Source organism: Nyctereutes procyonoides, unplaced genomic scaffold (genome assembly GCF_905146905.1).
Source record: "Nyctereutes procyonoides isolate TBG_1078 unplaced genomic scaffold, NYPRO_anot_genome, whole genome shotgun sequence".
Taxonomy (NCBI): domain Eukaryota; kingdom Metazoa; phylum Chordata; class Mammalia; order Carnivora; family Canidae; genus Nyctereutes; species Nyctereutes procyonoides.
In genome coordinates this window covers 30,898,859-30,922,958 of record NW_026575122.1, presented here as the reverse complement: position 1 = coordinate 30,922,958, position 24,100 = coordinate 30,898,859, and the positions used below count along the sequence as shown (strand labels likewise).

Sequence of the window (24,100 nt, the reverse complement as noted above, 5' to 3'; positions counted from 1 at the left end):
CTAATATTTGCAATTATTCTAATTATCCAATCTTTATAGCAGTACCATCAAAATTAGTCAAAACTGCAATATAAAAACAGTGAACATATTCTAGCCAAAAAGGATTAAATTATTACATGCTAACTTATTTTATTTTTGGTCCTCTTGGCTAAACTCTACTAATATAATTTAAGAATTACCAACAAAATTTTGATATAAAGTCAAACACTAAAATCTGCTGGATTTCTTAGGGTATGCAACATATTTTTATTCTACCATTTGAGTTAAATATTAAAACTACCTTCCACCATCAAAACTTATTTTGAATAACAATATCTAATGACAATTCTGATTTGGGGTGTTGTAATTTCATAGTTGATAAGAGCTTTAGCATATCAATATTATTCACTGTTCTGGTATGCAGATGCTGATTATTTTTGCTCTTCTTGCTAAAGACTTTTTTTTAAGAGTCATAAGTTTAACTTAAATATCTTTCTAGTTATGTAAAAATAGTGATCTAAAAACAATTTACCCATCTAATATTTTGTCGTGTTACTAATATTTTTAAGTACAAAATATAAAAATGACACCTCCTCAAAGATTTGGATCGACCAGTCTAATCAAATGTAAAAATCTGGTTTAAGTGTAGGTGTTACAACTAATACACTTTGTTTTAAGTCAATACACTTACACATAAGACATAGATCAGAATTTTGACTCAATTCTTTAAGAAAGATAACTAAATAGGAAGTCACTATAAGCATCTGACAAGTCAATCTGTGTTAAGCGCCCAGACTGTTGGTTTTGGCTCAGGTTACAATCTCAAGGTTGTGGGATCAAGCCCCATAACATGCTCCAAGCTGGGTATGGATACTACTTAAGATTCTCTCCCTTTCCTTCTGCCCCTCCCCTCTTATCTCTCTCTCAAAAAAAATAAATAAAATAAAATAATAATGATAATGATTAAAAATAAATGATTGTTAACTCTAATTCATTACACAATTGTCATTGGGTAAACAAAATTCGTTCCTTCTAAATGTTCAGTTCTCGATTTCCTCATCAATTATTCACTCAACAGATTATCTCAGAGACAATTTCCCTGTATTACTCCATTTTTCACTTTGTTACTTGCCCAGGTAATGAGAATGAATGCAAAAGGATGGCATTTCTTTAATGTTTGCTGGTTTACAAAGGAGTTTCAGAGATCTCATCTCATTTGTTCTTCAAAAGAGCTTGGTGACAAAGAACAAATTGAACTACTATAAATTCCCGACATCTCATATTCTTTTATGCTCTTAGGTGTTCCCATGCCTTTTGCATATCTAGCTCTCAAAATGAATTGCCATTAACCCTTCTGCCATGTGAAATGTTCCTTAGGATCCCTGAAGATTAAGCTAAAAAGTTATGTCTTCTATGAAAGCCTTTCCTGACTTACTAGGCAGTAAGTTAGGAAAACTTCCACCTTCATCTTGGCCCAATGCTGTATCACACTTACCAAATAAAAACAAAAACAACAAACACTGAGGTGCTTACGAAAAGCCAGATACTAGTCTAAGCCCTTAAAAGTCTATTAATTTATTTAAGACACATATCGCTCCTGAGATACAAGTGGGTAAAATATCATCTCTTAGCAGAAGAGGAAACAAACTTGGAGAGGGTGTCACAGTCAGTGGCAAAGTTGGGATTTAAACATGCCTTTGACCACTGTCCTACAATATTCCTCAATATGCCACTTTGTAATACAGTAGTAACACACAGCAATAGAACTACTAGCCATAGCTGGCTCTTGCTTCAGACTATCAAGCAACTTAATAATAGGACTGCTAGAAAGGGAAAAGTAATAGAAGATGGAAAAGAGGTGAGAGGTGAAACCCAAAAAATTACTCAGTCTCTTACAATGACCTATATTAGTAGCTTTAAGTAAGCATATGATTTTTCCAGAATTTATATAAGAATAATTAAACTGAGCTGCAGAATTGTGTTTAAATGTCAAAGTATGATTTTTATTAGAAACTAAGTTTCTTCAATATTCCCCTTTTGTTTTTAAGGTTTCAAAGGCAGTTAATTACAAAACACTTATCTAATGCTGAAGATCTTGACAGTAGCATAAAAGCAATTATTTTTTCCATTCGCTGTAAGTTAAAATATTATCTATCCACCTTGATGCTGCTGAGCCACACACAAAAACAGCCCAAGGCATTTTATGAAATGGCCTTCATAAGACTATGTGCAAAGACTTCCAAATTCAAAATGTAATATCACCACTGTCAACAATTACGGTTTGCCAAGGACACAGGGTAGGGAGGGGTGAAAGAGGCAAATAGTAAGGATAATAAGAAAAGGATGCATGTCTGTGCTTACTTTAACTGGTGAGCAAATCCTAAGCAGGAAAACATTTTGGAAAAAAAAGTGAGGTCTTATAACTTATATAAGGATTATTAAGATTAATAGAAGATTCTATTATTCCCTAGTCAATAATATTCCAATTTTATCAGACTAAATCATCTTGATTTATATATTATTCATGAAATAGCCATAATACTTCCTTTAATAATGTGTGTGTGTGTAAACATATATACAATTTGTGTTTCATTATCTGACTACACATTTGAGGCTATCAATGTCAAATAATGCCCTTTATTAACAGTTTACTGTTTTAAAATTGCATGACAAATGACACTGATCATAAGCATTCACATCATGTACACATCCTGGTCAGTTTCCAAAAAGTAGAACGTCAACTCTGATCTGAAAGGAATTAAAAATCAAACTGAGGGACAAAAATAAAACTAAATTTTATGTAGATGTCTTCTACATATAGCTTGATAGGAGAAAAAGGGAGGTGGAAGGGTAAACAGGTTTTAATAAGCCAGACAAAAAGATCAAGTCAGCATCAAGAATTGACAAAGAAATGAACAATGGTAAACAGATATATTTGGAAAATTATTTGAGATCACCTATTAAATGTGAACATGTGTGTAGCCTACAATTCAGCAAATTTACTTGGAAGTACATAACAAAGAAATTTTTAACACAGATGCATGAGATTTGTATGTGAATGTTCATAGCTGCAATATTTATAAGAGCAAGGAAAAATAAAATCTATGTTAAAAAGTAGAGAAGTATGCATAGATCACTTCTACTGCATACCAAAGAATATAACTGTCACACAGAAGAGCATTAATGGTATCAAATTATAAGGTGAGCTAGTTGCTTTTTTCATGAAACACCATTTTCACTGGAAAGAGTAACAGACAAACCATTATTATTCAGACTTGGGTAAGAAAAGAACCTGTCACTTAAGAGAACAGAACTGATACTATAATAAATAATAAATATAGTATAATAATACAATTCAGCTTTCACATGAAGCTTAGACTTTTGGAAAACTTGTATCCATCACCATGAGCTTGACACTTCCTCGTACTTAAAGTCTGTTCTGAGATTGATGGTGATATTGACAAATGATACTGTTTTTATATGGTACAATGAAATCTGTCAATATTTGGAATATCTGCACAACCAATATTTTCCACCTAATGCATGATGTTATAAAATCATGCACAAGAAAGATCCACTCAAAATGTAAGAAAAACTACTAAATTTAATGTTACAAGTATAAAAATAGCATTGGTATGGTTTCAGACTCTCCGTTGTAACTAACTTTTGAGAAACTATGCCTTATCTAGTTTTGGTATAGTATCAGATAAAAATAGCTATATATCTGAAAAGGTTATTAAGATATTCCTCTTTCCAATTACATATCTATATGAGACTGAATTTTCTTCATACCTTTCAACCATATTACAACAGATGAAATGTAAAAGCAGATATGATAATCCATCTGTTCTAATACTAAGCCAGACATTAAAGAGGTTTGCAAAATATAAAACATTACCACTATTTTTTGTTTTTGAAAATATGGTCATTAATATTTAATAAGGTTCTTAAAATAAATACATATATATTTTTTAAATATATGTTTTAATCTTTAATATACTAAGTACCCATAGATATAACCCAAAAAAATAAAACCTCCTTGGGGTCCATAACAATTTTGAGAATATGTAGCATTCCTGAGATCAAAAGTTTGAGAACTACTGGCCAATGGCACAAGCAACAAATTGCAGGTAAAAATTATATCTATTATCTCACACAGTTTCTGGGGGTCAGGAATTCAGAAGAGCTTAGCTAGTGGTTCTACCTCAGGGTTTCTCATGACATTGTGGTTAAGTTGTGGGCCAGAGCTATAGTCTAACAACTTGACAAGAATTGGCAGATCTGCTTCCAAGTTCGTTTACCTGACTGTTGGAAGGAGGCTCACAGTTTACAGTCAATTTGTTTTTTTCTCCCTCTACCATGTTTTTTTTGGTGTTTCCCTTGTTATATTTCACCAAAATATTAGGTTCAAGCAAAGCCAACAAATTCATTCAACAAAGTGTTTAATGACTCCCTACTTCCTCACCACCAAAAAAGTAAAAACATAAAGAAAAATACTAACCAATACCTGCCCTGCCCCCAAACTAAATGTTATCTGTTGCTCATCTATAAAGAAACAAGGTGGGAAATATTAACATTACAAAATTCAAAATAAAGAACAAAGTTGAAGGTCTCACATTCCCTGATTTCAAAACTTATTAAAAGCTACAATAGTCCAAACAGTATGGTACTGGCAAAAAGACAGAAATATAGGGGCACCTGGGTGACTCAGTGGTTGAGCATCTGCCTTTGGCTCAGGTCATGATCCCAGGGTCCTGGGATGGAACCTCTTATGGGGCTCCCTGCGGAGAGTCTGCTTCTCCCTCTGCCTATGTCTCTGCCTCTCTGTGTCTCTCATGAATAAATAAAATCTTAAAAAAAAAAAAAAAACAGACATATAGTATAAGGTATAAGGTTATCTGGTATAAGGATAGAGAGCCCATAAACACTCACTCACATACATGGTCAAATGATTTTTAACAATGGGTGCTCACTTTGGCAGCACATATACTAAAATTGGAATGATACAGAGAATATTAACATGGTCCCTGCACAAGGATTTTTAACAATAGTGCCAAAACCATAGGATAAGGACAAGTCTCTCAACAAATGGTCCATATGCAAAAGAATGAGAGTAAATCCTTACCTTACTCTATTTAAAGAAAAAAAAAAACGTCAAAATGAATCAAAGACCTAAACTTAAGACCTGAAACTATAAAACAATTAGAAGAAAACAGGGAAAAAGCCTCATGGCACTGGATTTGACAATTATTTCTTAAATATGACACTAAAGGCAAAAACAGAGAAACTGGATTATATCAAGTCAAAAACTCGGTGCATCAAAAGTGTGATTGTAATTTATAATAAGGAATATACATTTGGGTTTTCATTCTCATTTCTGGAAGAGCTCCAAAAACCCTTGGAAGTGATAAGAGCAAAGAAAATGTCTTTTGTTATTCATAGCAAACCCCTTTCAACCACCATTGAGTTTATGTTAATGAAGTGATTTTTTAAAAAGCCCTTAACTAAGGATGAGGGCTGATCACCATGGCAATCAACCAGGATTAAAGGGTTAGAACTTTCAACCGGACCCCCACCAATGACCCCCACCACCAACTCCCAACTATCACCAAGACCTCGGGAGGAAAGAGGAGCTGGAGGTCGAATTAATCACCAATGGCAAATAATTTAATCAATCATGCCTATATAAGGAGGTCTCCTTAAAAACCCAAAGGGACAGGGTTTGGAGAGATTCTAGGTTGGTGAACACAGAGAAAGCACCCAGAGAGAGCATGGAAGCTCCATGCCCCTTCTCACACAACTTACCTAAGGATCTCTTCCATCTGGCTACTCTTGAATTATCATTTTTTAAATAAACCAGTAGTCTGGTAAGTAAAATGTTTTCCTGTGTTCTGTGAGTCACTCTAGCAAATTACTTAAAGAAAGGGTTGTAGGATGTAGGAGCCTCCTATCTACAGCCATTTGATGCAAAATACAGGTAACAAGATGGACTTTCAATGGGTGTTGGGGTAGGGGCACAGTCTTGTGGGACGAATCTCTTACACTGTGGGATCTGACACTATCTCCAAGTAAATGGTATCAGAATTGAATTACATTGTATGACACCAGCTGGTGTCACAGAACTGCTGATGTGTGGAGCACTCACACATCTGGTGTCAAAAGTAAAGGTATAATAATATGGTATTGAGATAGAGAAGACACAAAGGAGAATTTTTTCTTTACAGAAGACGGCCCTGAATGGGTTGCTGTTCAAAAAGTGTAGAGTTTTAGTTCTGCAAGATGAAAAGAGTTCTAGAGATTGATTTCATAACAATGTGAATGTCCTTAACACTTAAAAACCAGAATAAGTCACATTGTACTTGTGCCAATATATATGTAACACACACAAGATTAAACTTTAAGATATACAAATTCAATTCACCACTATATGTAGTATTTAAATTCTTACCTGATTTTTCTGTGTTAATTCATTAAGTGAACTTTTAAGTTTTTGTAGTTCCTGCACATATACAGCAACTTCCTGGGGGCCTTTGGCAAGTTCACTCCTCAGCTGGCTTATTATAGCCTGAAAGAAAGAAAAGAAAGAGAAGGAAGGAAGGAAGGAAGGAAGGAAGGAAGGAAGGAAGGAAGGAAGGAAGGGAGGGAGGGAGGGAGGAAGGGAGGGAAGAAAAGAAGAAAGAAAAGAAAAGAAAAGAAAAGAAAAGAAAAGAAAAGAAAAGAAAAGAAAAGAAGAAAAGAAAGAAAAGAAAATTAGAGAAAACTAAAATGGAAAAGGAAATGGGAGGATCCAAAGGTTTTTAAGTTACACAGATTTTTGTCACTGTTGTTAAATTGAAATAATACTTAGAAGTTTCAACTCAGTTCTTTTCCCTACCACTCCTATAGCCACCCCACATCATGTCTGAAAATTAATATTTAAAATTTATCCAAAATGCACTTCATTTATTTAATAATGCAAGAAATGAAGAGCTGGCATCCTACTTTATGTGTCTGAGTCAGCATCAAACTGTAAATTTCAATTTACTGGCTTTGAAACTCTATACTTCAATCCTTCTGGATTTAAAGAAGATATGCAAGCTATTGCCTATATTTTCTCCCAATTTCTATCGGATAGTCTTTTCTTTTTACTTTAAAACATGTTAAATAAATGCAAACATACAATACAGAATCACTTGGAAAGGTGGTAAATCATCATTTTGACTATAACGTAAAGTCTTTGTCCAAAGAAGTTACATAGTTTTATTAGATAAAGTTTCATTAAGCTGGGTCACTCCATGATCAGGTATAATGGCTGGACATGAATTTGCTTTAATGCGTTTTAAAATGTTTTAATGAAATTAAGACAATGGTCTGATCATTTAAAAAATAATAGAAAACTAAGCAAAGCTCTTCGAAATAGAAATTTCCTCTACATGAAAGTTTCAAACAACTCAAGAGAAAGAGACTAAGTACTGTTTTTAAGTATGGTTTCCTGCAAGTGATATTAACAAAACAACTCTGTATTTCTAATACTGCTTATTGGCTTCACTTATTACATTCCCCAAATTACAATCATTTTCATTGTCTATATTCTTTATTAGTAAATAAACTTCACATGAAAAATATAAATTTTTTAAACTTTTCTTAACACATCAGTAGTTATCTGTATCAAATATTACAAATGAGTACTTTCATTTTCAAGGGAGAAACCTTAGAAGGCTATCAGTTTATCTTGACAATAATGCCGAGAGATCTTCTGGTACTCTTCTTTTGGAAATTCTTCCAGTATGTATGGCACTTTTTGTTTTTTTTAAAAGGATTCTCGTTTTTTAAAAGGTATGTATCTTCATCCATGACAGTGCTTTGGCTTAAAGTTTTGGAAACCATCTAGTAAAGGAGATTAAGTAATTGAACTGAATGATCAAACACTTGGACTTTTATTATTTTAATAGCCCTAAGTTAATGAAATTAGTTTTTTGAGTATTTTCCAAACTGGTTTAAAGCCAGTTAAAAGAGGTTTCAAAAATGTTTTTATGAATGACAGCATGTCTAAGATACCTTCCCGGCCTGACTTTGTAAGGAAAATATTCATGTAAATAAACCAATTCTGATACAATGAAAAGCAATCTATCACACTGCTTTATAGTTACAGCCTATACAGCATGTTTCAATAACAACTGATATATATGTAATATGTTATATGTATATTATATACTTAAAAGAAGGAAATGCTGGGTTTGTTTTCGCTTTTAAGTAGGCTCCACACCCACCATGGAGCTCAGTGTGGTGCTTGAACTCATGACTCTGACATCAAAACCTGAGCCAAGATCAACAGTCAGATGCTTAACTGACTGAACCACCCAGGCGCTCCAAAGAAGGAAATGTTTAAATATTTATTATTTTTAACTACATTCAAGTTAAAGGTATAACCTAATAACTTCTTTCTTAAACTGATCATGTAAACCTTATTAATATTGGGAGTTTATTTCAATCTATTTCTAACAACTTTGAATCTCAGATCATTTTCTACTAGTAGCATTATGGATGTTAATAGAAATATTAGGAACAATTTGGCTATTTTAAATTACTATGTATCAAAGGATTTAGCAAAGTACATACAAATAGAAATAACAGTATGTATGTATGTATGTATTTATTTATTTATTTATTTATTTATTTATTTATTTATTTATTTATTATTTATTTATGATAGGCACACAGAGAGAGAGAGAGAGGCAGAGACACAGGCAGAGGGAGAAGCAGGCTCCATGCACCGGGAGAGCCTGACGTGGGATTCGATCCAGGGTCTCCAGGATCGTGCCCTGGGCCAAAGGCAGGCGCCAAACCGCTGCACCACCCAGGGATCCCAACATATTAAGATGCAAATTATGAGTATATTCCATGATTCTGCATTTAAGTTTATAAGATGTAGTAAGCCAAGAGTAAGTAGTATCTTTCTAGTGTCTACCTTGCTGATTAACTCCAACATAGAGAAAAAACAAGCAAACTGTAAAGCAAATGTATCAAAAAATATTGTTATATTTTATGGTTTTTAGACACATTATGAGTTTATAATTTTAATACCCAAAGAATTAAACATTAGGTATATCATTTATCCTTTGTACGCTAAGTGTATTTATTTAACTAGAATTTTTTAAAAAGCAAGCATTTGAAATTTTTTATTTTACTCAAGGGTGGAAAAAAGAAAGATGTGGGAAGAATTTATACCAAAAGTATATTTTAGTCATGGGCAAGGAGAGGAGGCGAGTGAATTACAAAACATTCACTTTCTCTGTTGTACATTATAAATCATTTTAATCTTTTACAATAAGCATGTATTATGCTTGTATGAGGGAAAAGATAAAAATTTTTAAAAAGTCAAAATTTGCAAGAAATAGATATATTCCAGGCAGCCGCAGTGGCTCAGCAGTTTAGCGCTGCCTTCAGCCCAGGGCGTGATCCTGGAGACCCAGAATCGAGTCCCACATCAGGCTCCGTGCATGGAGCTTTCTTCTCCCTCTGCCTGTGTCTCTGCCTCTCTCTCTCTCTCTCTCTCCCTGTCTCTCTCATGAATAAATAAATAAAATCTTAAAAAAAAAAAGAAATAGATATATTCCTTGTTCAAGTAGGACTATGGGTGAAACTCCAACAAAGATGGTTCTCCACACTGACTTTCCTCAGTGTATAAACACAGGCCAGACTCATCTGTCCCTTGAGGCTTTAAGTTACACTCCCTCTTCCTGGGAATAATTGCTCTCAATTCTTCACCCTGATTCTTGCTTATTTCTCACACATACCCTCTTTGAGAAGACCTTCCTTGATAATTCTATCTAAAACTGTCCCATGTTATTGCCAGCTTCACTACTGCGCATACATACTCTGCTTTATTATTTTTTTCCCAGTTACCCCATCCCCCCACCCTACTCCCTTTCAGCAACCCTCAGTTTGTTTCCTTTAAGAATCTCTTATGGTTTGTCTGCCTGATTTCGTCTTGTTTTATTTTTCCCTCCCTTCTCCTATGATCCTATTTTGTTTCTTAAATTCCACGTGAGTGAGATGTGAAAATTACCTTTTCTGATTGACTTATTTCACTTAGCATAATATCCTCTAGTTCCATCCACATCATTGCAAATGGCAAGATTTCATTTCTTTTGATAGCAGAGTAGAATTCCCACACACACACACACACCACCTTCTTTATCCATCTGTCAATAGACATCTGGGTTCTTCCCATCCATAGTTCGGCTACTGCTGCTATAAACATGGGAGTGCATGCACCCCTTCAGATCACTACATTTGTATTTTGGGGGGTAAAACCCTAGTAGTACAATTGCTGGGTCATAAGGTAGCTCTATTTTCACCTTTTTGAGGAACTTCCATACTGTTTTCCAGTGTAGTTGCACTAGCTTGCATTCCTACCAGCAGTGTAAAAGGGCTCCCCTTTCTCCACATCCTTGTTGTTTCCTGACTTGTTAATTTTCCTGCTTTATTTTTATTTATAGCCCTTAGCATTAACTGACTATCATGCTTTATTTATATACTGTCTAGCTTCTACAAAGAAATATAAGCTTTGAGGGATCCCTGGGTGGCTCAGCAGTTTAGCGCCTGCCTTTGGCCCAGGGCGTGATCCTCCGATAAAGATCGAGTCCCGCATCGGGCTCCCTGCATGGAGCCTGCTTCTCCCTCTGCCTGTGTCTTTGCCTCTCTCTATCATGAATAAATAAATAAAATCTTTAAAAAAAAAAGAAAGAAAGAAAGAATGAATGAAACATAAGCTTTATGAGAGTAGGCACTCTTACTCACTGTTGTATTCTCTATACCTAAAATAGTTGCTGACCCCAGACATTCAAAAAATACTCACTAAAGGAATGAGTGATTCGTCTCCAAGGTGTTAATAGATTTCTGTTCCCAGTATATCAGACCCAACAAAATAGTCTGCAATTCCCTGAAGCCATGTTATTGAATTCAACATTGGATCTTTACTCTTAAATCTTAAATTAAAAAATTAAGAAAGATATTTTGAGCAAACATCCTGCTAGTGCTTTAGAATGATAATTATTGCCCTAATACTATATTACTAATAATCATTTAAAGATGGTTGAAATTTGCCTGATTAAAAAAAATGAAAGTATCTTTGAAGTTCTGAGATTGCCTTAAAACATAAAATTGCCATATGACAATAGGAAGTACTATGTATTACTAATAATAAAAACCTTCCAAAAACACATTACCTCAAGTTTAAGCATCTCCATTAGAAAGCAGAAAAAAAAAATAGTAAAATGATGGATGAAAGGTGGAAGACAAGACTGACAAAAAGTACACAATGAACATACAAATGTCCAAACGTACTAAATCTGATCTCTGATATTTGCATGCTTTTAAAAGATACTTAAGTACTCTCTTTAATAATTATGCACGAGTATAATCATCTTTGTTCCATCTTTATAAATACTTTAGTTTTGAAAATGAATTTACTTGGAATACAAATGCAAATAAAATTCTTAAAAGATCATTTCCATTTAATACCAAATACAAGTTGATTATGGCTTTGATATTTTCAATAATGTAAATTTTTTAAAATAATACTTTTTTAACCCTTAAATCCTCGATTTCTGATCTATAACATAGCTATATATAAAGTATTTTCAAATGCTTTGGAATGAGTTTTTTTATATGCTTTCTAAAATATCGGGACCAAAAAACTGTCAATGAATTCATGAGATATATATAAATAAAGTAATGGAACACAAGAACATACTTAATAATGTAAATTAGATTATGCCTTCAGCCTTAATTAGAAATACCAAATAAATCATTACATTTTTATCTCCTTTAGCTCCTTTTAATGTGTTTTGTTTCAGATACCAATATTTAGGTTCAATAAAGTAGTAATATATGAATTTTTTCATTCATAATTCACTAACAAATATGAGAATAAATAGGATTGAATTTTAATAAATTAGTAAAATACATGTCAGATATTTCAAAAGTAAGCAGAAGCTAAAAACTAATGGAGTTATAAACAAATAAATGAAATGGAATATCTAGACATTAATTTTTTAATATGAAAATGGTATAAAACAAGTCAGAAGTATTTTAAGTTGTATTCAATATAAATATTACAACATACGATATGGCAAAATATAAAAAGTAGTAACAGTATTAGATCAAGATTAACAGCACAGATTTACTTCTAAGGCAATCATCAGACCACCCCATATGAGAGAGAACATGATAGGGACAGACTACAAGCTTTGGAGAAGACCAGAGTTCTAGTCCTAGTTTCCTAGTATGAGGGGCATGAACTTAAAACAAGTTATTGACCTTCATTGAGCCTCAGATTCCTAACATATAAAGCAAACATAATACTCCATTTGCAGGTTAAAAGAAACAAATGAGACCATATATTTAAAATACCTGGCATAGTATCCAGAACCTAGTGGTGCTTAAAAAGTAAGAGTTTGTTTCCAATAATAAATATTACTCTAACTCTTATGCTACCATTTCCTAAAGTTGTTCAAAATACTTCAGTATAATGTGAGGTCTCAATCATTACATACCTATTAGCTAACTAAGAAGGGAGTATTATCCTTGTTTTATTAAAAATATGATTTATTCAGCATGAACAAATCTCTTTATTTTAAAATTTATTTCAAAATACTTAAAAAGGTATGCCTGGGTAGCAGTGGTTGAGCATCTGCCTTTGCCTCAGGGCATGATCCCAAGGTCCTGGGATCAAGTCCCACATTCTGGCTCCTTGCAGGGAGCCTGCTTCTCCCTGTCTCTGCCTCTCTCTGTGTGTCTTTCATGAATGAATGATGAATGAATGAATGAATGAATACATAAATAAACAAACAAGCAAGCAAGCACTTTAAGAAAATGTGAAAGATGTGAAGAATGGATTTCTATACCATTTTTCTTTTCCAGAAACATCTTTCCAAGAGAAAAAAAAAAATCATTGTTTCCCACAGGAAGACGCTAAATCCTTTTCTCCCAAATCTTACTCTAGTTATACTTTTTCATCTTAAATGACCTCCTCATGACATATAAAGATAATTTATTCTACATGAATAAAAATACAAATTTATAAAAATCTTTCATATTAAAATAATTATTAAATATTACTCAGAAATATTTTCCCACATATATTTTCCCAAAATGCAAGTAAATATATAAATTTATTCTCCTGTTCTAATTCTACTTCTTTAACAAGTATATTTAGAACTCCATATTCTCAGCAAGAATAGGTCAGAGAGGACTGCACTTTAAAATATAAACAAAAGAGAATATAATTTTTTAAAAATCTGAAAAATACTAGTGGGCAGGCAGATTTAATCAAAAGTAATTCTTATTAAGTACAGAAATAAATGACTCGTTTCACCCAGATTGAAGTATTTCTGCTTTCACATTATCAGAATGGGATTTCTTCCTCAATGATACTTATTTGATTAAGCATCTCCTTGATTACATTAGAAGCTTTTTAACTGACTTCTGTAAGTTCATGAACTCTCTGAAATTGTTTTAAAAACTGTAGGGTTAGGTGTCATTGGGCTACAAAGATCAATTTTAGGAAATCTGCATCTGAGTTCATAAACTTTGAAGTCTGAGGTGCTAATAAGCACCATAAAGCTTCACATACCTATGCATGTTATAGCCATAAACTTTCACCACTCCCTCATTGACAAGATTCAGGAGGAAGTAAGACAAAGGACAACATGGTTATCTACAATATTGGTATTCCATAGCTAATTATGTTACTAATTACGAATAGAGTGGCTTTTAGATCACCAGCTTAAAAGACACTAGGAGAGAAATGCAAACTGAAATGTCATTATAATTCAGATTTTTAAAGTGAAAATATGAAAAGCAGAGGTCCATATCACATAAGGGAGCTTCTTAAGAACTACAAATAATAGTTAATAAAATATTAATAGATAACAAAATATCCTCTGTAATATAGTAAAAGGAAAAAGGTTAGCATTTTTAAGCAAATATATTTATTACATATCCTAGAACTTGTCCTATACTGACATAATCATATCAACAGGATTAACAGGCCAAAGTCAAGTCACATGACAAACAGCAGAAGAAATGAAAACATTTATCCTGGAAGAAAAAGAACTCAGAGTAAATGTGAACAGTCTTCAAATATCTCATGTGGAAAAAGGAACAATTTATTCTGTGTAATTCCTAAGAAGAATTGGAACTGGTGCATGTAAATTATAGGAAAACAGATGTCAAATCAATGGAATGGCTGACTTATGAAGAAAAATGCACCCCCCCCCCGCCCCACATACACACACACCACCTAGCAAGAATTGGGAATCACCTATCAGATGCTATGAAGTGGAATCTTGGGTAAAGTATCAGACTAGCTGATTTTTAAGATTTCCTTCAACAACGTAATTCAATAATTAACAAGGAAAAACAAGTCTACTAGAAATTAAGTTTTTCCTAAATACTTTTTCTGAACATTGGTAATACAAGTGTAAAAAATGAAATCATACCCATATCAAACTGAGATAAACTCAATTACCACTTATTGACTAGCTTGGGTCAAATTTACCTTTAAATATCATCTCTCCACAATATACGTCATTTATTAAATAAAATAATACTCTTGTACATTCTTTGAATGTCTAACTTCATAAAGCAAAGTTAAATATTGTCTCTCAGACTAGACTGACCATATACAAATATCAATCAGAACAAATGAAAGCAAATCCTGTTTTGATAGATCACTCAGAAAAATCTCAAATGTTGGCTTTACTCAACAGTATATACTATTCAAGTTAACAACAATCACAATACTGAACTTATTTACCTCTGAGTTAGCAAATTCTGCCTGTAACTTTTTGCACTCATCTTTGAGTTTTTCAGATTCTTTCTCACGTTCCAAGGTCATGTTGTCCATTAGCGTTTGAACCTGGACCAGTTCTTTCTTCAGCACAGCAACATCTTCTATACCAGGTCTCTGAAGCTGTAAAGCACATTGAAAATGAAAATAATCTTTGATATCAATTATTGCACTGCAAACACTGACAACTGATATCTTTCCCCCACAAGCCTCTCTACTTCCCAATATATGTCCTATTTAATAGTATTACCACTTAAGGTATAAAATAGCAAATTCATAATTTCCTTAGCGTCTTATTTGCTGTCGTTCTTTCACAAACTACACCCAATGGTCATAACAATCACTTGATAAATGTCACATTTTGAAGCATAAATACCTCATTTTCTATCCTAGGAAACTGGTAATAAAGGAGCAGATGTAAGCATAACAGGGTTTGCTGCAGGTTGATATGGTTGAGTCTGTTCATATATTTATTGAGTGCTTAATAAAGGACAGGAGTCAAGGACAGATTCAAGGTTGTTACACATTGGGAGAATGCTGAAGATATATGATACCAATGACAGAAATATGGTTGGGGAGAAAATATGATGACTTGATGCTACACTTGTTGAATTTAAAATAAAAGCTACAAATGCAGTCAGAAGTATCTTAATAAAAATTGATGGATTTATAAAACCAAAGTGCAGGGAATCAGTCAGGATCAGAGATGCAGATACAGAAATTAGCAAAAAGACAACATTAAGATAGAAACAACAAAAATGTTAAGATAATAAATTTTGTATCATAGATTCCATCTCTATGTAAAAAATCCTATTAGGATATGTGTAGAAGATAGAACTATAAGAATTTTTATTTTCTCCATTTCCTCCATACTTTCAAATTTTTTTCATTTTTAATTTACAAAATTATAAAAGTACATTCCAATAAATGGTTTCTAAATTACCAATTCAGTCTTCAGATCTTGAATTATAGTTGTTTCTTTGTTTAATTCTTCTGTCAGATGTGTCACTTTTTGTTCAGCAGCTTCTCGAAGACTCCTTTCTTCATCATATTTTGACTTTACATCTAATTACAGATAATTATATAAATATTAGTTTCATGACATTAACTCTAAGAAAGGACAATTTTACAAATTCCTGTATATTACCCAATGCATATCTACATATCACTGATTCAAATTCACATTCCTTAGATAACCATAAATATATACAATAAACTTTTACTTCTGATTAAATGAGATGAACTTAAACTAATCAAATGTTTTTGTCTACATAAATTCCACACAGCAGTGTTACTAATTAGCATTTTAATGTATACTTGATCATGTAATTTTACCTAAACGCACGCATTTTTTTAAAAAAGTAATTGATTAGCATAACCAAATGTTAAATCTATATATGATGTAACTTCTTCAAAATGTTACTTGTTAATCTTTAAGCATACCTCCCCCAAGAAAAATTCATCTTCTCTAAATTTCAAGAATTTTACAGAAAAAAATCAGTCCTTTGAAAGGAGGAGGTGAGAAGACAAATAATTTATATAGAAACTCTATTATTAAATTCCAGTAATCACCACCACAGTCTATAACAAATGCCTTATCACACTACAATACAATACGCTAAAATCAATGCCTTATTTCTAGGATATACATTCGCAGAAAGGTAACAAGACTGATTTATTGGCTAAAAAAATCTGATTCAATTTACCTGCAATTTCAGTGGCAAGTTGGGCTGCTTTCTGTTCAAATAAGTCTTTCATTTGCTTAATATTAAAATTTTCTGTTTGGGCTTCTTCTAATTGTTGTTCCAAAGACCTTAGTTCTACAAAAAAGTATCACTGTTATTCAAATACATAATTAATGCTAATTACATTTCTTAAATTGTTATTACTTATATCCTAATCATTGTAGTAAGTAAAGACAATCAACATAAAAAAAGACATGAATCATCCAGGTACAAAGAGTATCTCAACATTTTAAGAATTAAGCATATCTAATTCATTTAAATCACAAGTCATAATTTATAAACATATAAAACAAGTTAAATATTTAGCATAATGCCCAAATAATCCATAAATATTTGTGTCAAGCTTATTTTGACTTCACATATTATTTTCTTATAACCATCAACTGACCAGAAAGATATTCTGCCTCTCTAAATAAAATTTATTTTAATGAGAATGAAGTAAGAAATTGTTTAAAATCAAGGTCTTAAATAAAATCACTAAAATATGCAGTCAACTCCTAATACTTCATTCTCATAAAAAGATTTCAGAGAGAAAGTAAATAGAACAGCTAACCTCAAAATATAATTTTAATTATTCATTGAGCATTGCTTCAGTTGAAGTCAATTACAAAGATGCTAGTTTCATCATTTTATTTCAAGAGAAAAAGAGTACATCACTCCTTAAAATAGATTTAACTTTTCATTAAACTATACTGATGTAATATTCCAGAAGTCTATTTATAAGTACAGAATATAACGAACTAAGAAAACACTAAGATTTTTGTTGACTGATTAATTATGGAGTTCACAGGTAATACTCTAAACCTAAAATATGACTATTATTTTCACTCTTTTAAAGCCATAAAGTATAACCACAGTACAAATTCATGTAGCAGGCATTAGGAAAAAAGTCAAAAGTAAAAAAGAATGAGCAAGAAGGAAAAAAAAAAAGAAAAAATATCTGTTTTAAGTTACCTGCTGATGAGTCAGCCACCAATCCATCAGGTTTAGATTCCTCAATGAAAACAAAACATAAACAAACACATTAAAAGGAAAAGATAATACTGTTACCATTGTCAGTGTGAAAAAATCTCTAAAGCCACATTCTGTCAGGGAAGTAACAAGGTTTTAATGAAATTTTGGTCAGTTTACAATCTTCCAAATTTCTAAACTACGATTAGGCAGACTGGCATAACAATCTAACTGCAGTTACTGCTTCTAAGAATTTTATATTAATATATATTTTATTATGGGTCTTGAAATAGATAGCATCTTAAATTCCATAAATTCAGTAAAGTTTTTTTTTTGTTTTGTTTTTTGTTTTTTTAATGTGGGCTCCACACTGGGCTTGAACTCATGACCCTTAGATCAAGACCTGAGCTGAGGTCAAGAGTTGAATGCTTAACCAACTTGAAGCTACCCAGGCACACCAATAAAGACTTAAAAATAACATAAATTATTATGAATTATAAACATAGATTCTAAAGCCAATACTTAAGTCAGCAGATAAGATTCATAATCCTATAAGGGTGCATGGGTGGTTCAGTCTGGTTAAGCATGGACTATTGGTTTCGGCTCAGGTCATGACCTCAGGGTCGCAGGACTAAGTCTCAAGGCAAGCCCTTCACGCTCAGTGAGATTTTTCTCTCTGCCCCTCCTGGTCAATCCCCCTAATCAATATATATATATATATTATATATATATATATATATATATATATTATATATATAATATATATATCCCTTTCTCTCTCTCAAATAAATAAGTAAATCTTTAAAAAAATGTAAAAGATTCAATCCTATAACATATAAAATTTGCAGAAGCTAAAATATGCCATAGAGCTATCCCTGGCATTAAAAGCACAAATTTTTAATTCAGAATTATAAATCATCTTTTTAAAAGCAGAAATTGGGGCACCTGAGTGGCTCAATTGGTTAAGAGTCTGCCTTCCGCTCAGGTCATGATCACAGGATCCTGGGATAAGAGTCCAGCATCGGGCTCCACGCTCAGCATGGAGTCTGCTTCTCCCTCACTCTCTCTCCCTCCCTTCACTCTTGCTCTCTCTCTCTCTATTTCTCTCTCTGCTGCTCCCCCCCCCCCCGCTTGTGCTCTCTCACACTCTCTGTCAAATAAATAAAATCTATACTAAAACAAAAAAGCAGAAATAATATATTACATAAAGTTAATTTATTATGCACATTAGGAATAAAACACTACACTGATTAGTCATTATTTCCATATTCTAAAGAATTATACATATCTGAAAGAGTTTAATAAGGCATTTCATAGCATATCTGCCTTTTTATTTTCCTACACATTAGATTCAGACATATTGGTTGATAAGAATCATCAATTTTTAAATACATTTTCCCCAAAAAATCACTTTCCTATACCAAGGCAATTTCACTTGCATTATAGAGAATTTATTTATTAAATGTGAAATAGTCATCCCAAATGTAGAAAACAGTTTCCTCTGTTTTCAGGTACAGAAAATAAATACAGCATATGTTTCATGTTAACTGTTAATGCATCTATGTAAAACATGAGTAAATGAAACGTAAATATTGTAGATTACTAAAAACTTCTTTCCCACTTCAAATACAGAAGCTGAGTAGTAATAAGAATGTTACCTTGTTCTCATTTGGGTTTTTTTTTTTTAGTCCAAATGACAATTTTTGGTGAAAAAAACAAAAAAGGTGAAAAGCCTGAATTCACAATATACTAATATGCAAAGGGATCACTAATTATTTTATAAAAATATTACAACTATTATTGAAGGGTATCTACTTTATTATTACAAATGAAAAGTATGTTTGATAAAATTCATTATTCCATGATTCTTTAAGTAGTTGTTATATGAAAGCAGATATAATTTTAACATAAAAATCATAATTGGTTAAGGTTTTCTTTAGAAAATATGATAAACTATATACCAACAGAATCTTACCCTAAAAAAACCACTTTTGAGACCAATGATTTGGTTTTCCCATGTATTATTTTTATATGCAAGATACATCCACGAAAACAAAAGAAACAAAAGCAAAAATGAACTATTGGGACTTCATCAAGATAAGAAGCTTTTGCACAGCAAAGGATACAGTCAACAAAACTCAAAGACAACCTACAGAATGGGAGAAGATATTTGCAAATAACATATCAGATAAAGGGCTAGTTTCCAAAATCTATAAAGAACTTATTAAACTCAACACCAAAGAAACAAACAATCCAATCATGAAATGGGCAAAAGACATGAAGAGAAATCTCACAGAGGAAGACATAGACATGGCCAACATGCACATGAGAAAATGCTCTGCATCACTTGCCATCAGGGAAATACAAATCAAAACCACAATGAGATACCACCTCACACCAGTGAGAATGGGGAAAATTAACAAGGCAGGAAACAACAAATGTTGGAGAGGATGTGGAGAAAAGGGAACCCTCTTACACTGTTGGTGGGAATGTGAACTGGTACAGCCACTCTGGAAAACTGTGTGGAGGTTCCTCAAAGAGTTAAAAATAGACCTGCCCTACGACCCAGCAATTGCACTGTTAGGGATTTACCCCGAAGATTCAGATGCAATGAAACGCCGGGGCACCTGCACCCCGATGTTTCTAGCAGCCATGTCCACAATAGCCAAACTGTGGAAGGAGCCTCGGTGCCCATCGAAAGATGAATGGATAAAGAAGATGTGGTTTATGTATACAATGGAATATTACTCAGCCATTAGAAACAACAAATACCCACCATTTGCTTCAACGTGGATGGAACTGGAGGGTATTATGCTGAGTGAAGTAAGTCAATCGGAGAAGGACAAACAGTGTATGTTCTCACTCATTTGGGGAATATGAATAATAGTGAAGGGGAATATAAGGGAAGGGAGAAGAAATGTGTGGGAGATATCAGAAAGGGACACAGAACATAAAGACTTCTAACTCTGGGAAATGAACTAGGGGTGGTGGAAGGGGAGGAGGGCGGGGGTGGGGGTGAATGGGTGACGGGCACGGAGGGGGACACTTGACGGGATGAGCACTGGGTGTTATTCTGTATGTTGGTAAATTGAACACCAATAAAAATTAAAAAGCTGTGTCTGTACACACACACATATATAAGTATTTTTATTCTATTTTTTTAAAACCCAACATTGGTTTAAAAAAAAAGAACCCTAAAATTGTTAACATAACCATTCTTCTAATTTTCAAACAATCTGCACTAATGTAAACAAAAAAGTTAATAACTCTTTCCCTACTATTAGACAATTTAGTGACTTCCAATTTGTCATAACACATGCTCTGAAGAGTTTCAATATTGTCGGAACCTTTATTTTTTTAACCATTTAGGAATATTGTCAGAAAATTAGAATTAATGCAGCCTAGTATAAAAAAAACTTCACAGGTAATAGGATTCTTAATGGAACACCTTTAAGAAGTTACATATTAGCTTCCCAAATATTTGTTTGCATTCATTAGAATTACAAAAGACATACACTATAAGCTATTAAATATAGTAAACTAGAAGTTACTTCTATCAGGCCACCTGCTTACAAAATGCGTATTTTCAACAACTAATAACACAACTTCTAATAAACAAACAACTAATAAACACACATCAAGTATTTAAAAGCATTTACTTGCTGCTGGAGCCCTTGAAATTTTTCTAATTCTTTCTTTAATTCTTCTGAGTACCATTTTTCTTCCTAAGGAAAAAAAAAGATTTTTAATTTCAAGAGATTTATTATCTGAAACACTGAAAATAAACAAATATAATCATTTTTATTGTTACCTTAAGTGATGCCTGAAGGTCTTGGACCTCTTGTCTAAGTAGTGTTATATCATCTCTAAACATAAATTGAGGAAGAAAGAAATTAATAGCTAATGTTCTCTAACAACCTGGTCTCTTAATAAATCATGGCTAATGACTGTACATTAATATTCTAGTTTTCTCAATTTAAAAAAATGCCTTAGAATTTTATGTATAACCCTTAGAAAAATACTTCTATTCCAAAAGCTCATAGTTTATAAATGGAAAAACACTTTATCATAGAAATGATATAATCATCAAGTACCTGAGCCAGAAACAAAATATCCCCATTAATCTACCAATAATATGGATCAATAGCTTCCTATTGCAGTTAGTATCCAATCTAAACTAATTAACAGGGACTATACAATCTATACAGTATAGTTCCTGCCTTAACACTACTCCTCACTCACTCAGCTCAGGCAACACTGATTTCTTTCTGTTCCTTGAGTCCTGTCAAACCTTCTCACATTCTATGCTCCTTACCCTAAGAGTCAATGAGACAAAGAACAGTGAGCACACTACTCAAGGCCCTAACACAGGAAAGAGATCATATCACATGTGTTCATAACAGCATTATACTTCAAAGCGATTGTACTGTACCGCTTCAGAGCAAGAGCCTCTCCTCCATGACTTGAGTCATTACCAGCATCATGAACTACCTCATAGTGTTTGAAAAGTTCATCAGCAGATCCAAGGGATTTCATACACTGGGGACATATGAAACCCTACAAAAAGAGGCAGGAATAGGTCACAAAATGGTGTTTAATACTGTTAAGACAGCAATGTATGTATCACAAAATACAGTCAACTGTTACTACTTACACCAATGGTGCCATTAATAAATTGTAATTTAAGATGTTAGGCCCAAATTCTGGTATTGTGTAAAGGTACTGTCTGCTCTGGTTGAAATTTATAAAACAAAAAGAAAACCTTTACAACCATCTTTTAAGTTGAATGAATCGATGGCAATACGAAGTCTAATTTGAGACGTTAGTTTAATCTAGAAGACTAGTTGAAAAGATCTATCATCATATCTTCTTTCTTTCTAGATATCCCCTTAGTAAAATAATATCTGCCCCAATCGACTTCATAGGAATGAGAACAAAAAAATAAACATAAAGTATTCTGATCACTGAGGAAGAAAGTAATATAGTAAATAATTTAGAATTACCTCAGAATATTTACAATGATTGAGAAGCACTATAGTCAGTAAATTCCTTGCTAACCTAAGATTAACACTGTAAAAGCCTAAAGTTAATAGTCCCATTAAATAGTACACATTTATAAATAATCTCAGAATTATACGGCTATGGCATACAAGGTCCTGCATGAGTATTCCCTCAATAACCTAACCACTCTGATGCCTGGAAATCTCTCACTCTCTCCAACTATACTAACATTTCCACTCCTCCGACTTAACTATGTTCCCTAACATACCATGGTATTCCACGTTTCAGGGCCTTTGCATATATACTGCTTTTTCCCTCCAGCACTATTCTTTGTAGCTTGTCAAGTTTCTACATTCACTATAATACACAACACAACAGAGCTTTTTACCCATGTTGGCTAGTGTAGTATTTTTGAACATACTCTCTATTTTCTACATTGAATATTTATTTCATAAAATAAAGTAACGACCGGCTGGCTCAGTCATTAGAACATGTGACTCTTGATCTCAGGGTCATGAGTTCAAGCCCCACATTGGGAGTGAAGCCTACTTCATATCTATATAAAATATGAATGAACCTAACAGGGCAGAATTTGTCACCAAAAACAACAACAACAACAAAAATAAAACAGAAGAGCTTTAACAGTTTGCAGATTATAAAACCTTCCAAGGACAGCCTAAGCATAATAATAAATGCTCTAAACAAGTAAAAACTAAAAAATAAATAAAAATTTCTCCTTCATTGGATGCTCACAAACAGCACATCATCATTTCTCATCTACATACGTTACGAGGCAGAATCAAGGCTCGCGGCATCCTGGGGATACTGACATGCAGACAAACATTAGCAGATGATGACATAACACAAGGATCCATAAAGAGCTATGGGAACACAGGAAAAGAGAACTCCACCTGTGCCTGTGGCAGGAGTTAATGCTTTATAAAAAATACACAGATATATAATGTATCTATGTATATACACTGGCTATGGGACACTGGAATAAGGTACTTTTAAAGACTGAATGGCAGTTACTTGTCAGAAATAAGAGAAAGGCATTCTAATAAAAGTGTGGAAGGAGGTTTGAAACATAGTCACACTGCATTTGGGAAACAGGTGTATCCTGGTCACAGAGCCAGAGGGAAAGGCAGAGGCACAACAGGTAAACGAATGCAATGATCTCCTATGAAACTCCTGAAATGAGCAAAGCTGGAAGTATTAACAATGTAACTCTGGACATTTGAATGATGCCATTAGGCCACAGAGATCTTTGGTGCTCAGCACTGTCTTTTGGATGAATGAATATTCCCAGCCTATGTGCTAATCTAACTGATGTTATGCTCTTTCTTCAAAATCACCTATTATCTACCATCATGTTTTATAATGGCTCCACGTGATGCTTAACTTGTCATTCTTATAAGAAACTCCTATCCAGTACTGTTGAGCTAACATGCCTTCACTGTAACAGTACATCAACCCCTATACTATTAAGCCTGTCATTTCTCTTTTGCATCTCAGCTTCTACTAGTAATAGAAAGCAAATTATAGAATATTCCTCAGAGAATCCACATACCAATTATACTATTTAATC

The 24,100-nt window shown here is 33.1% G+C and overlaps 1 protein-coding gene and 1 non-coding gene across 2 annotated transcripts in view; one reads left to right on the top strand and one right to left on the bottom strand.

Moving 5' to 3' along the window:
* EEA1 (early endosome antigen 1) overlaps positions 1–24,100 on the bottom strand; it is a 115,392-nt gene that overhangs the window by 57,338 nt on the left and 33,954 nt on the right. The window contains exons 3-10 of the mRNA XM_055336671.1: positions 21,944–22,068; positions 21,323–21,377; positions 21,171–21,236; positions 17,515–17,554; positions 16,522–16,635; positions 15,759–15,880; positions 14,783–14,938; positions 6,428–6,544 (exon numbers count right to left, since the gene is read on the bottom strand). Coding sequence (XP_055192646.1) covers positions 6,428–6,544; positions 14,783–14,938; positions 15,759–15,880; positions 16,522–16,635; positions 17,515–17,554; positions 21,171–21,236; positions 21,323–21,377; positions 21,944–22,068 — 795 coding nt within the window. The remainder of the gene's footprint in view (positions 1–6,427; positions 6,545–14,782; positions 14,939–15,758; positions 15,881–16,521; positions 16,636–17,514; positions 17,555–21,170; positions 21,237–21,322; positions 21,378–21,943; positions 22,069–24,100) is intronic.
* On the top strand, positions 4,945–5,047 carry LOC129517050 (U6 spliceosomal RNA). The gene has a single exon (XR_008665936.1). It is a non-coding gene; the product is annotated as a U6 spliceosomal RNA (small nuclear RNA).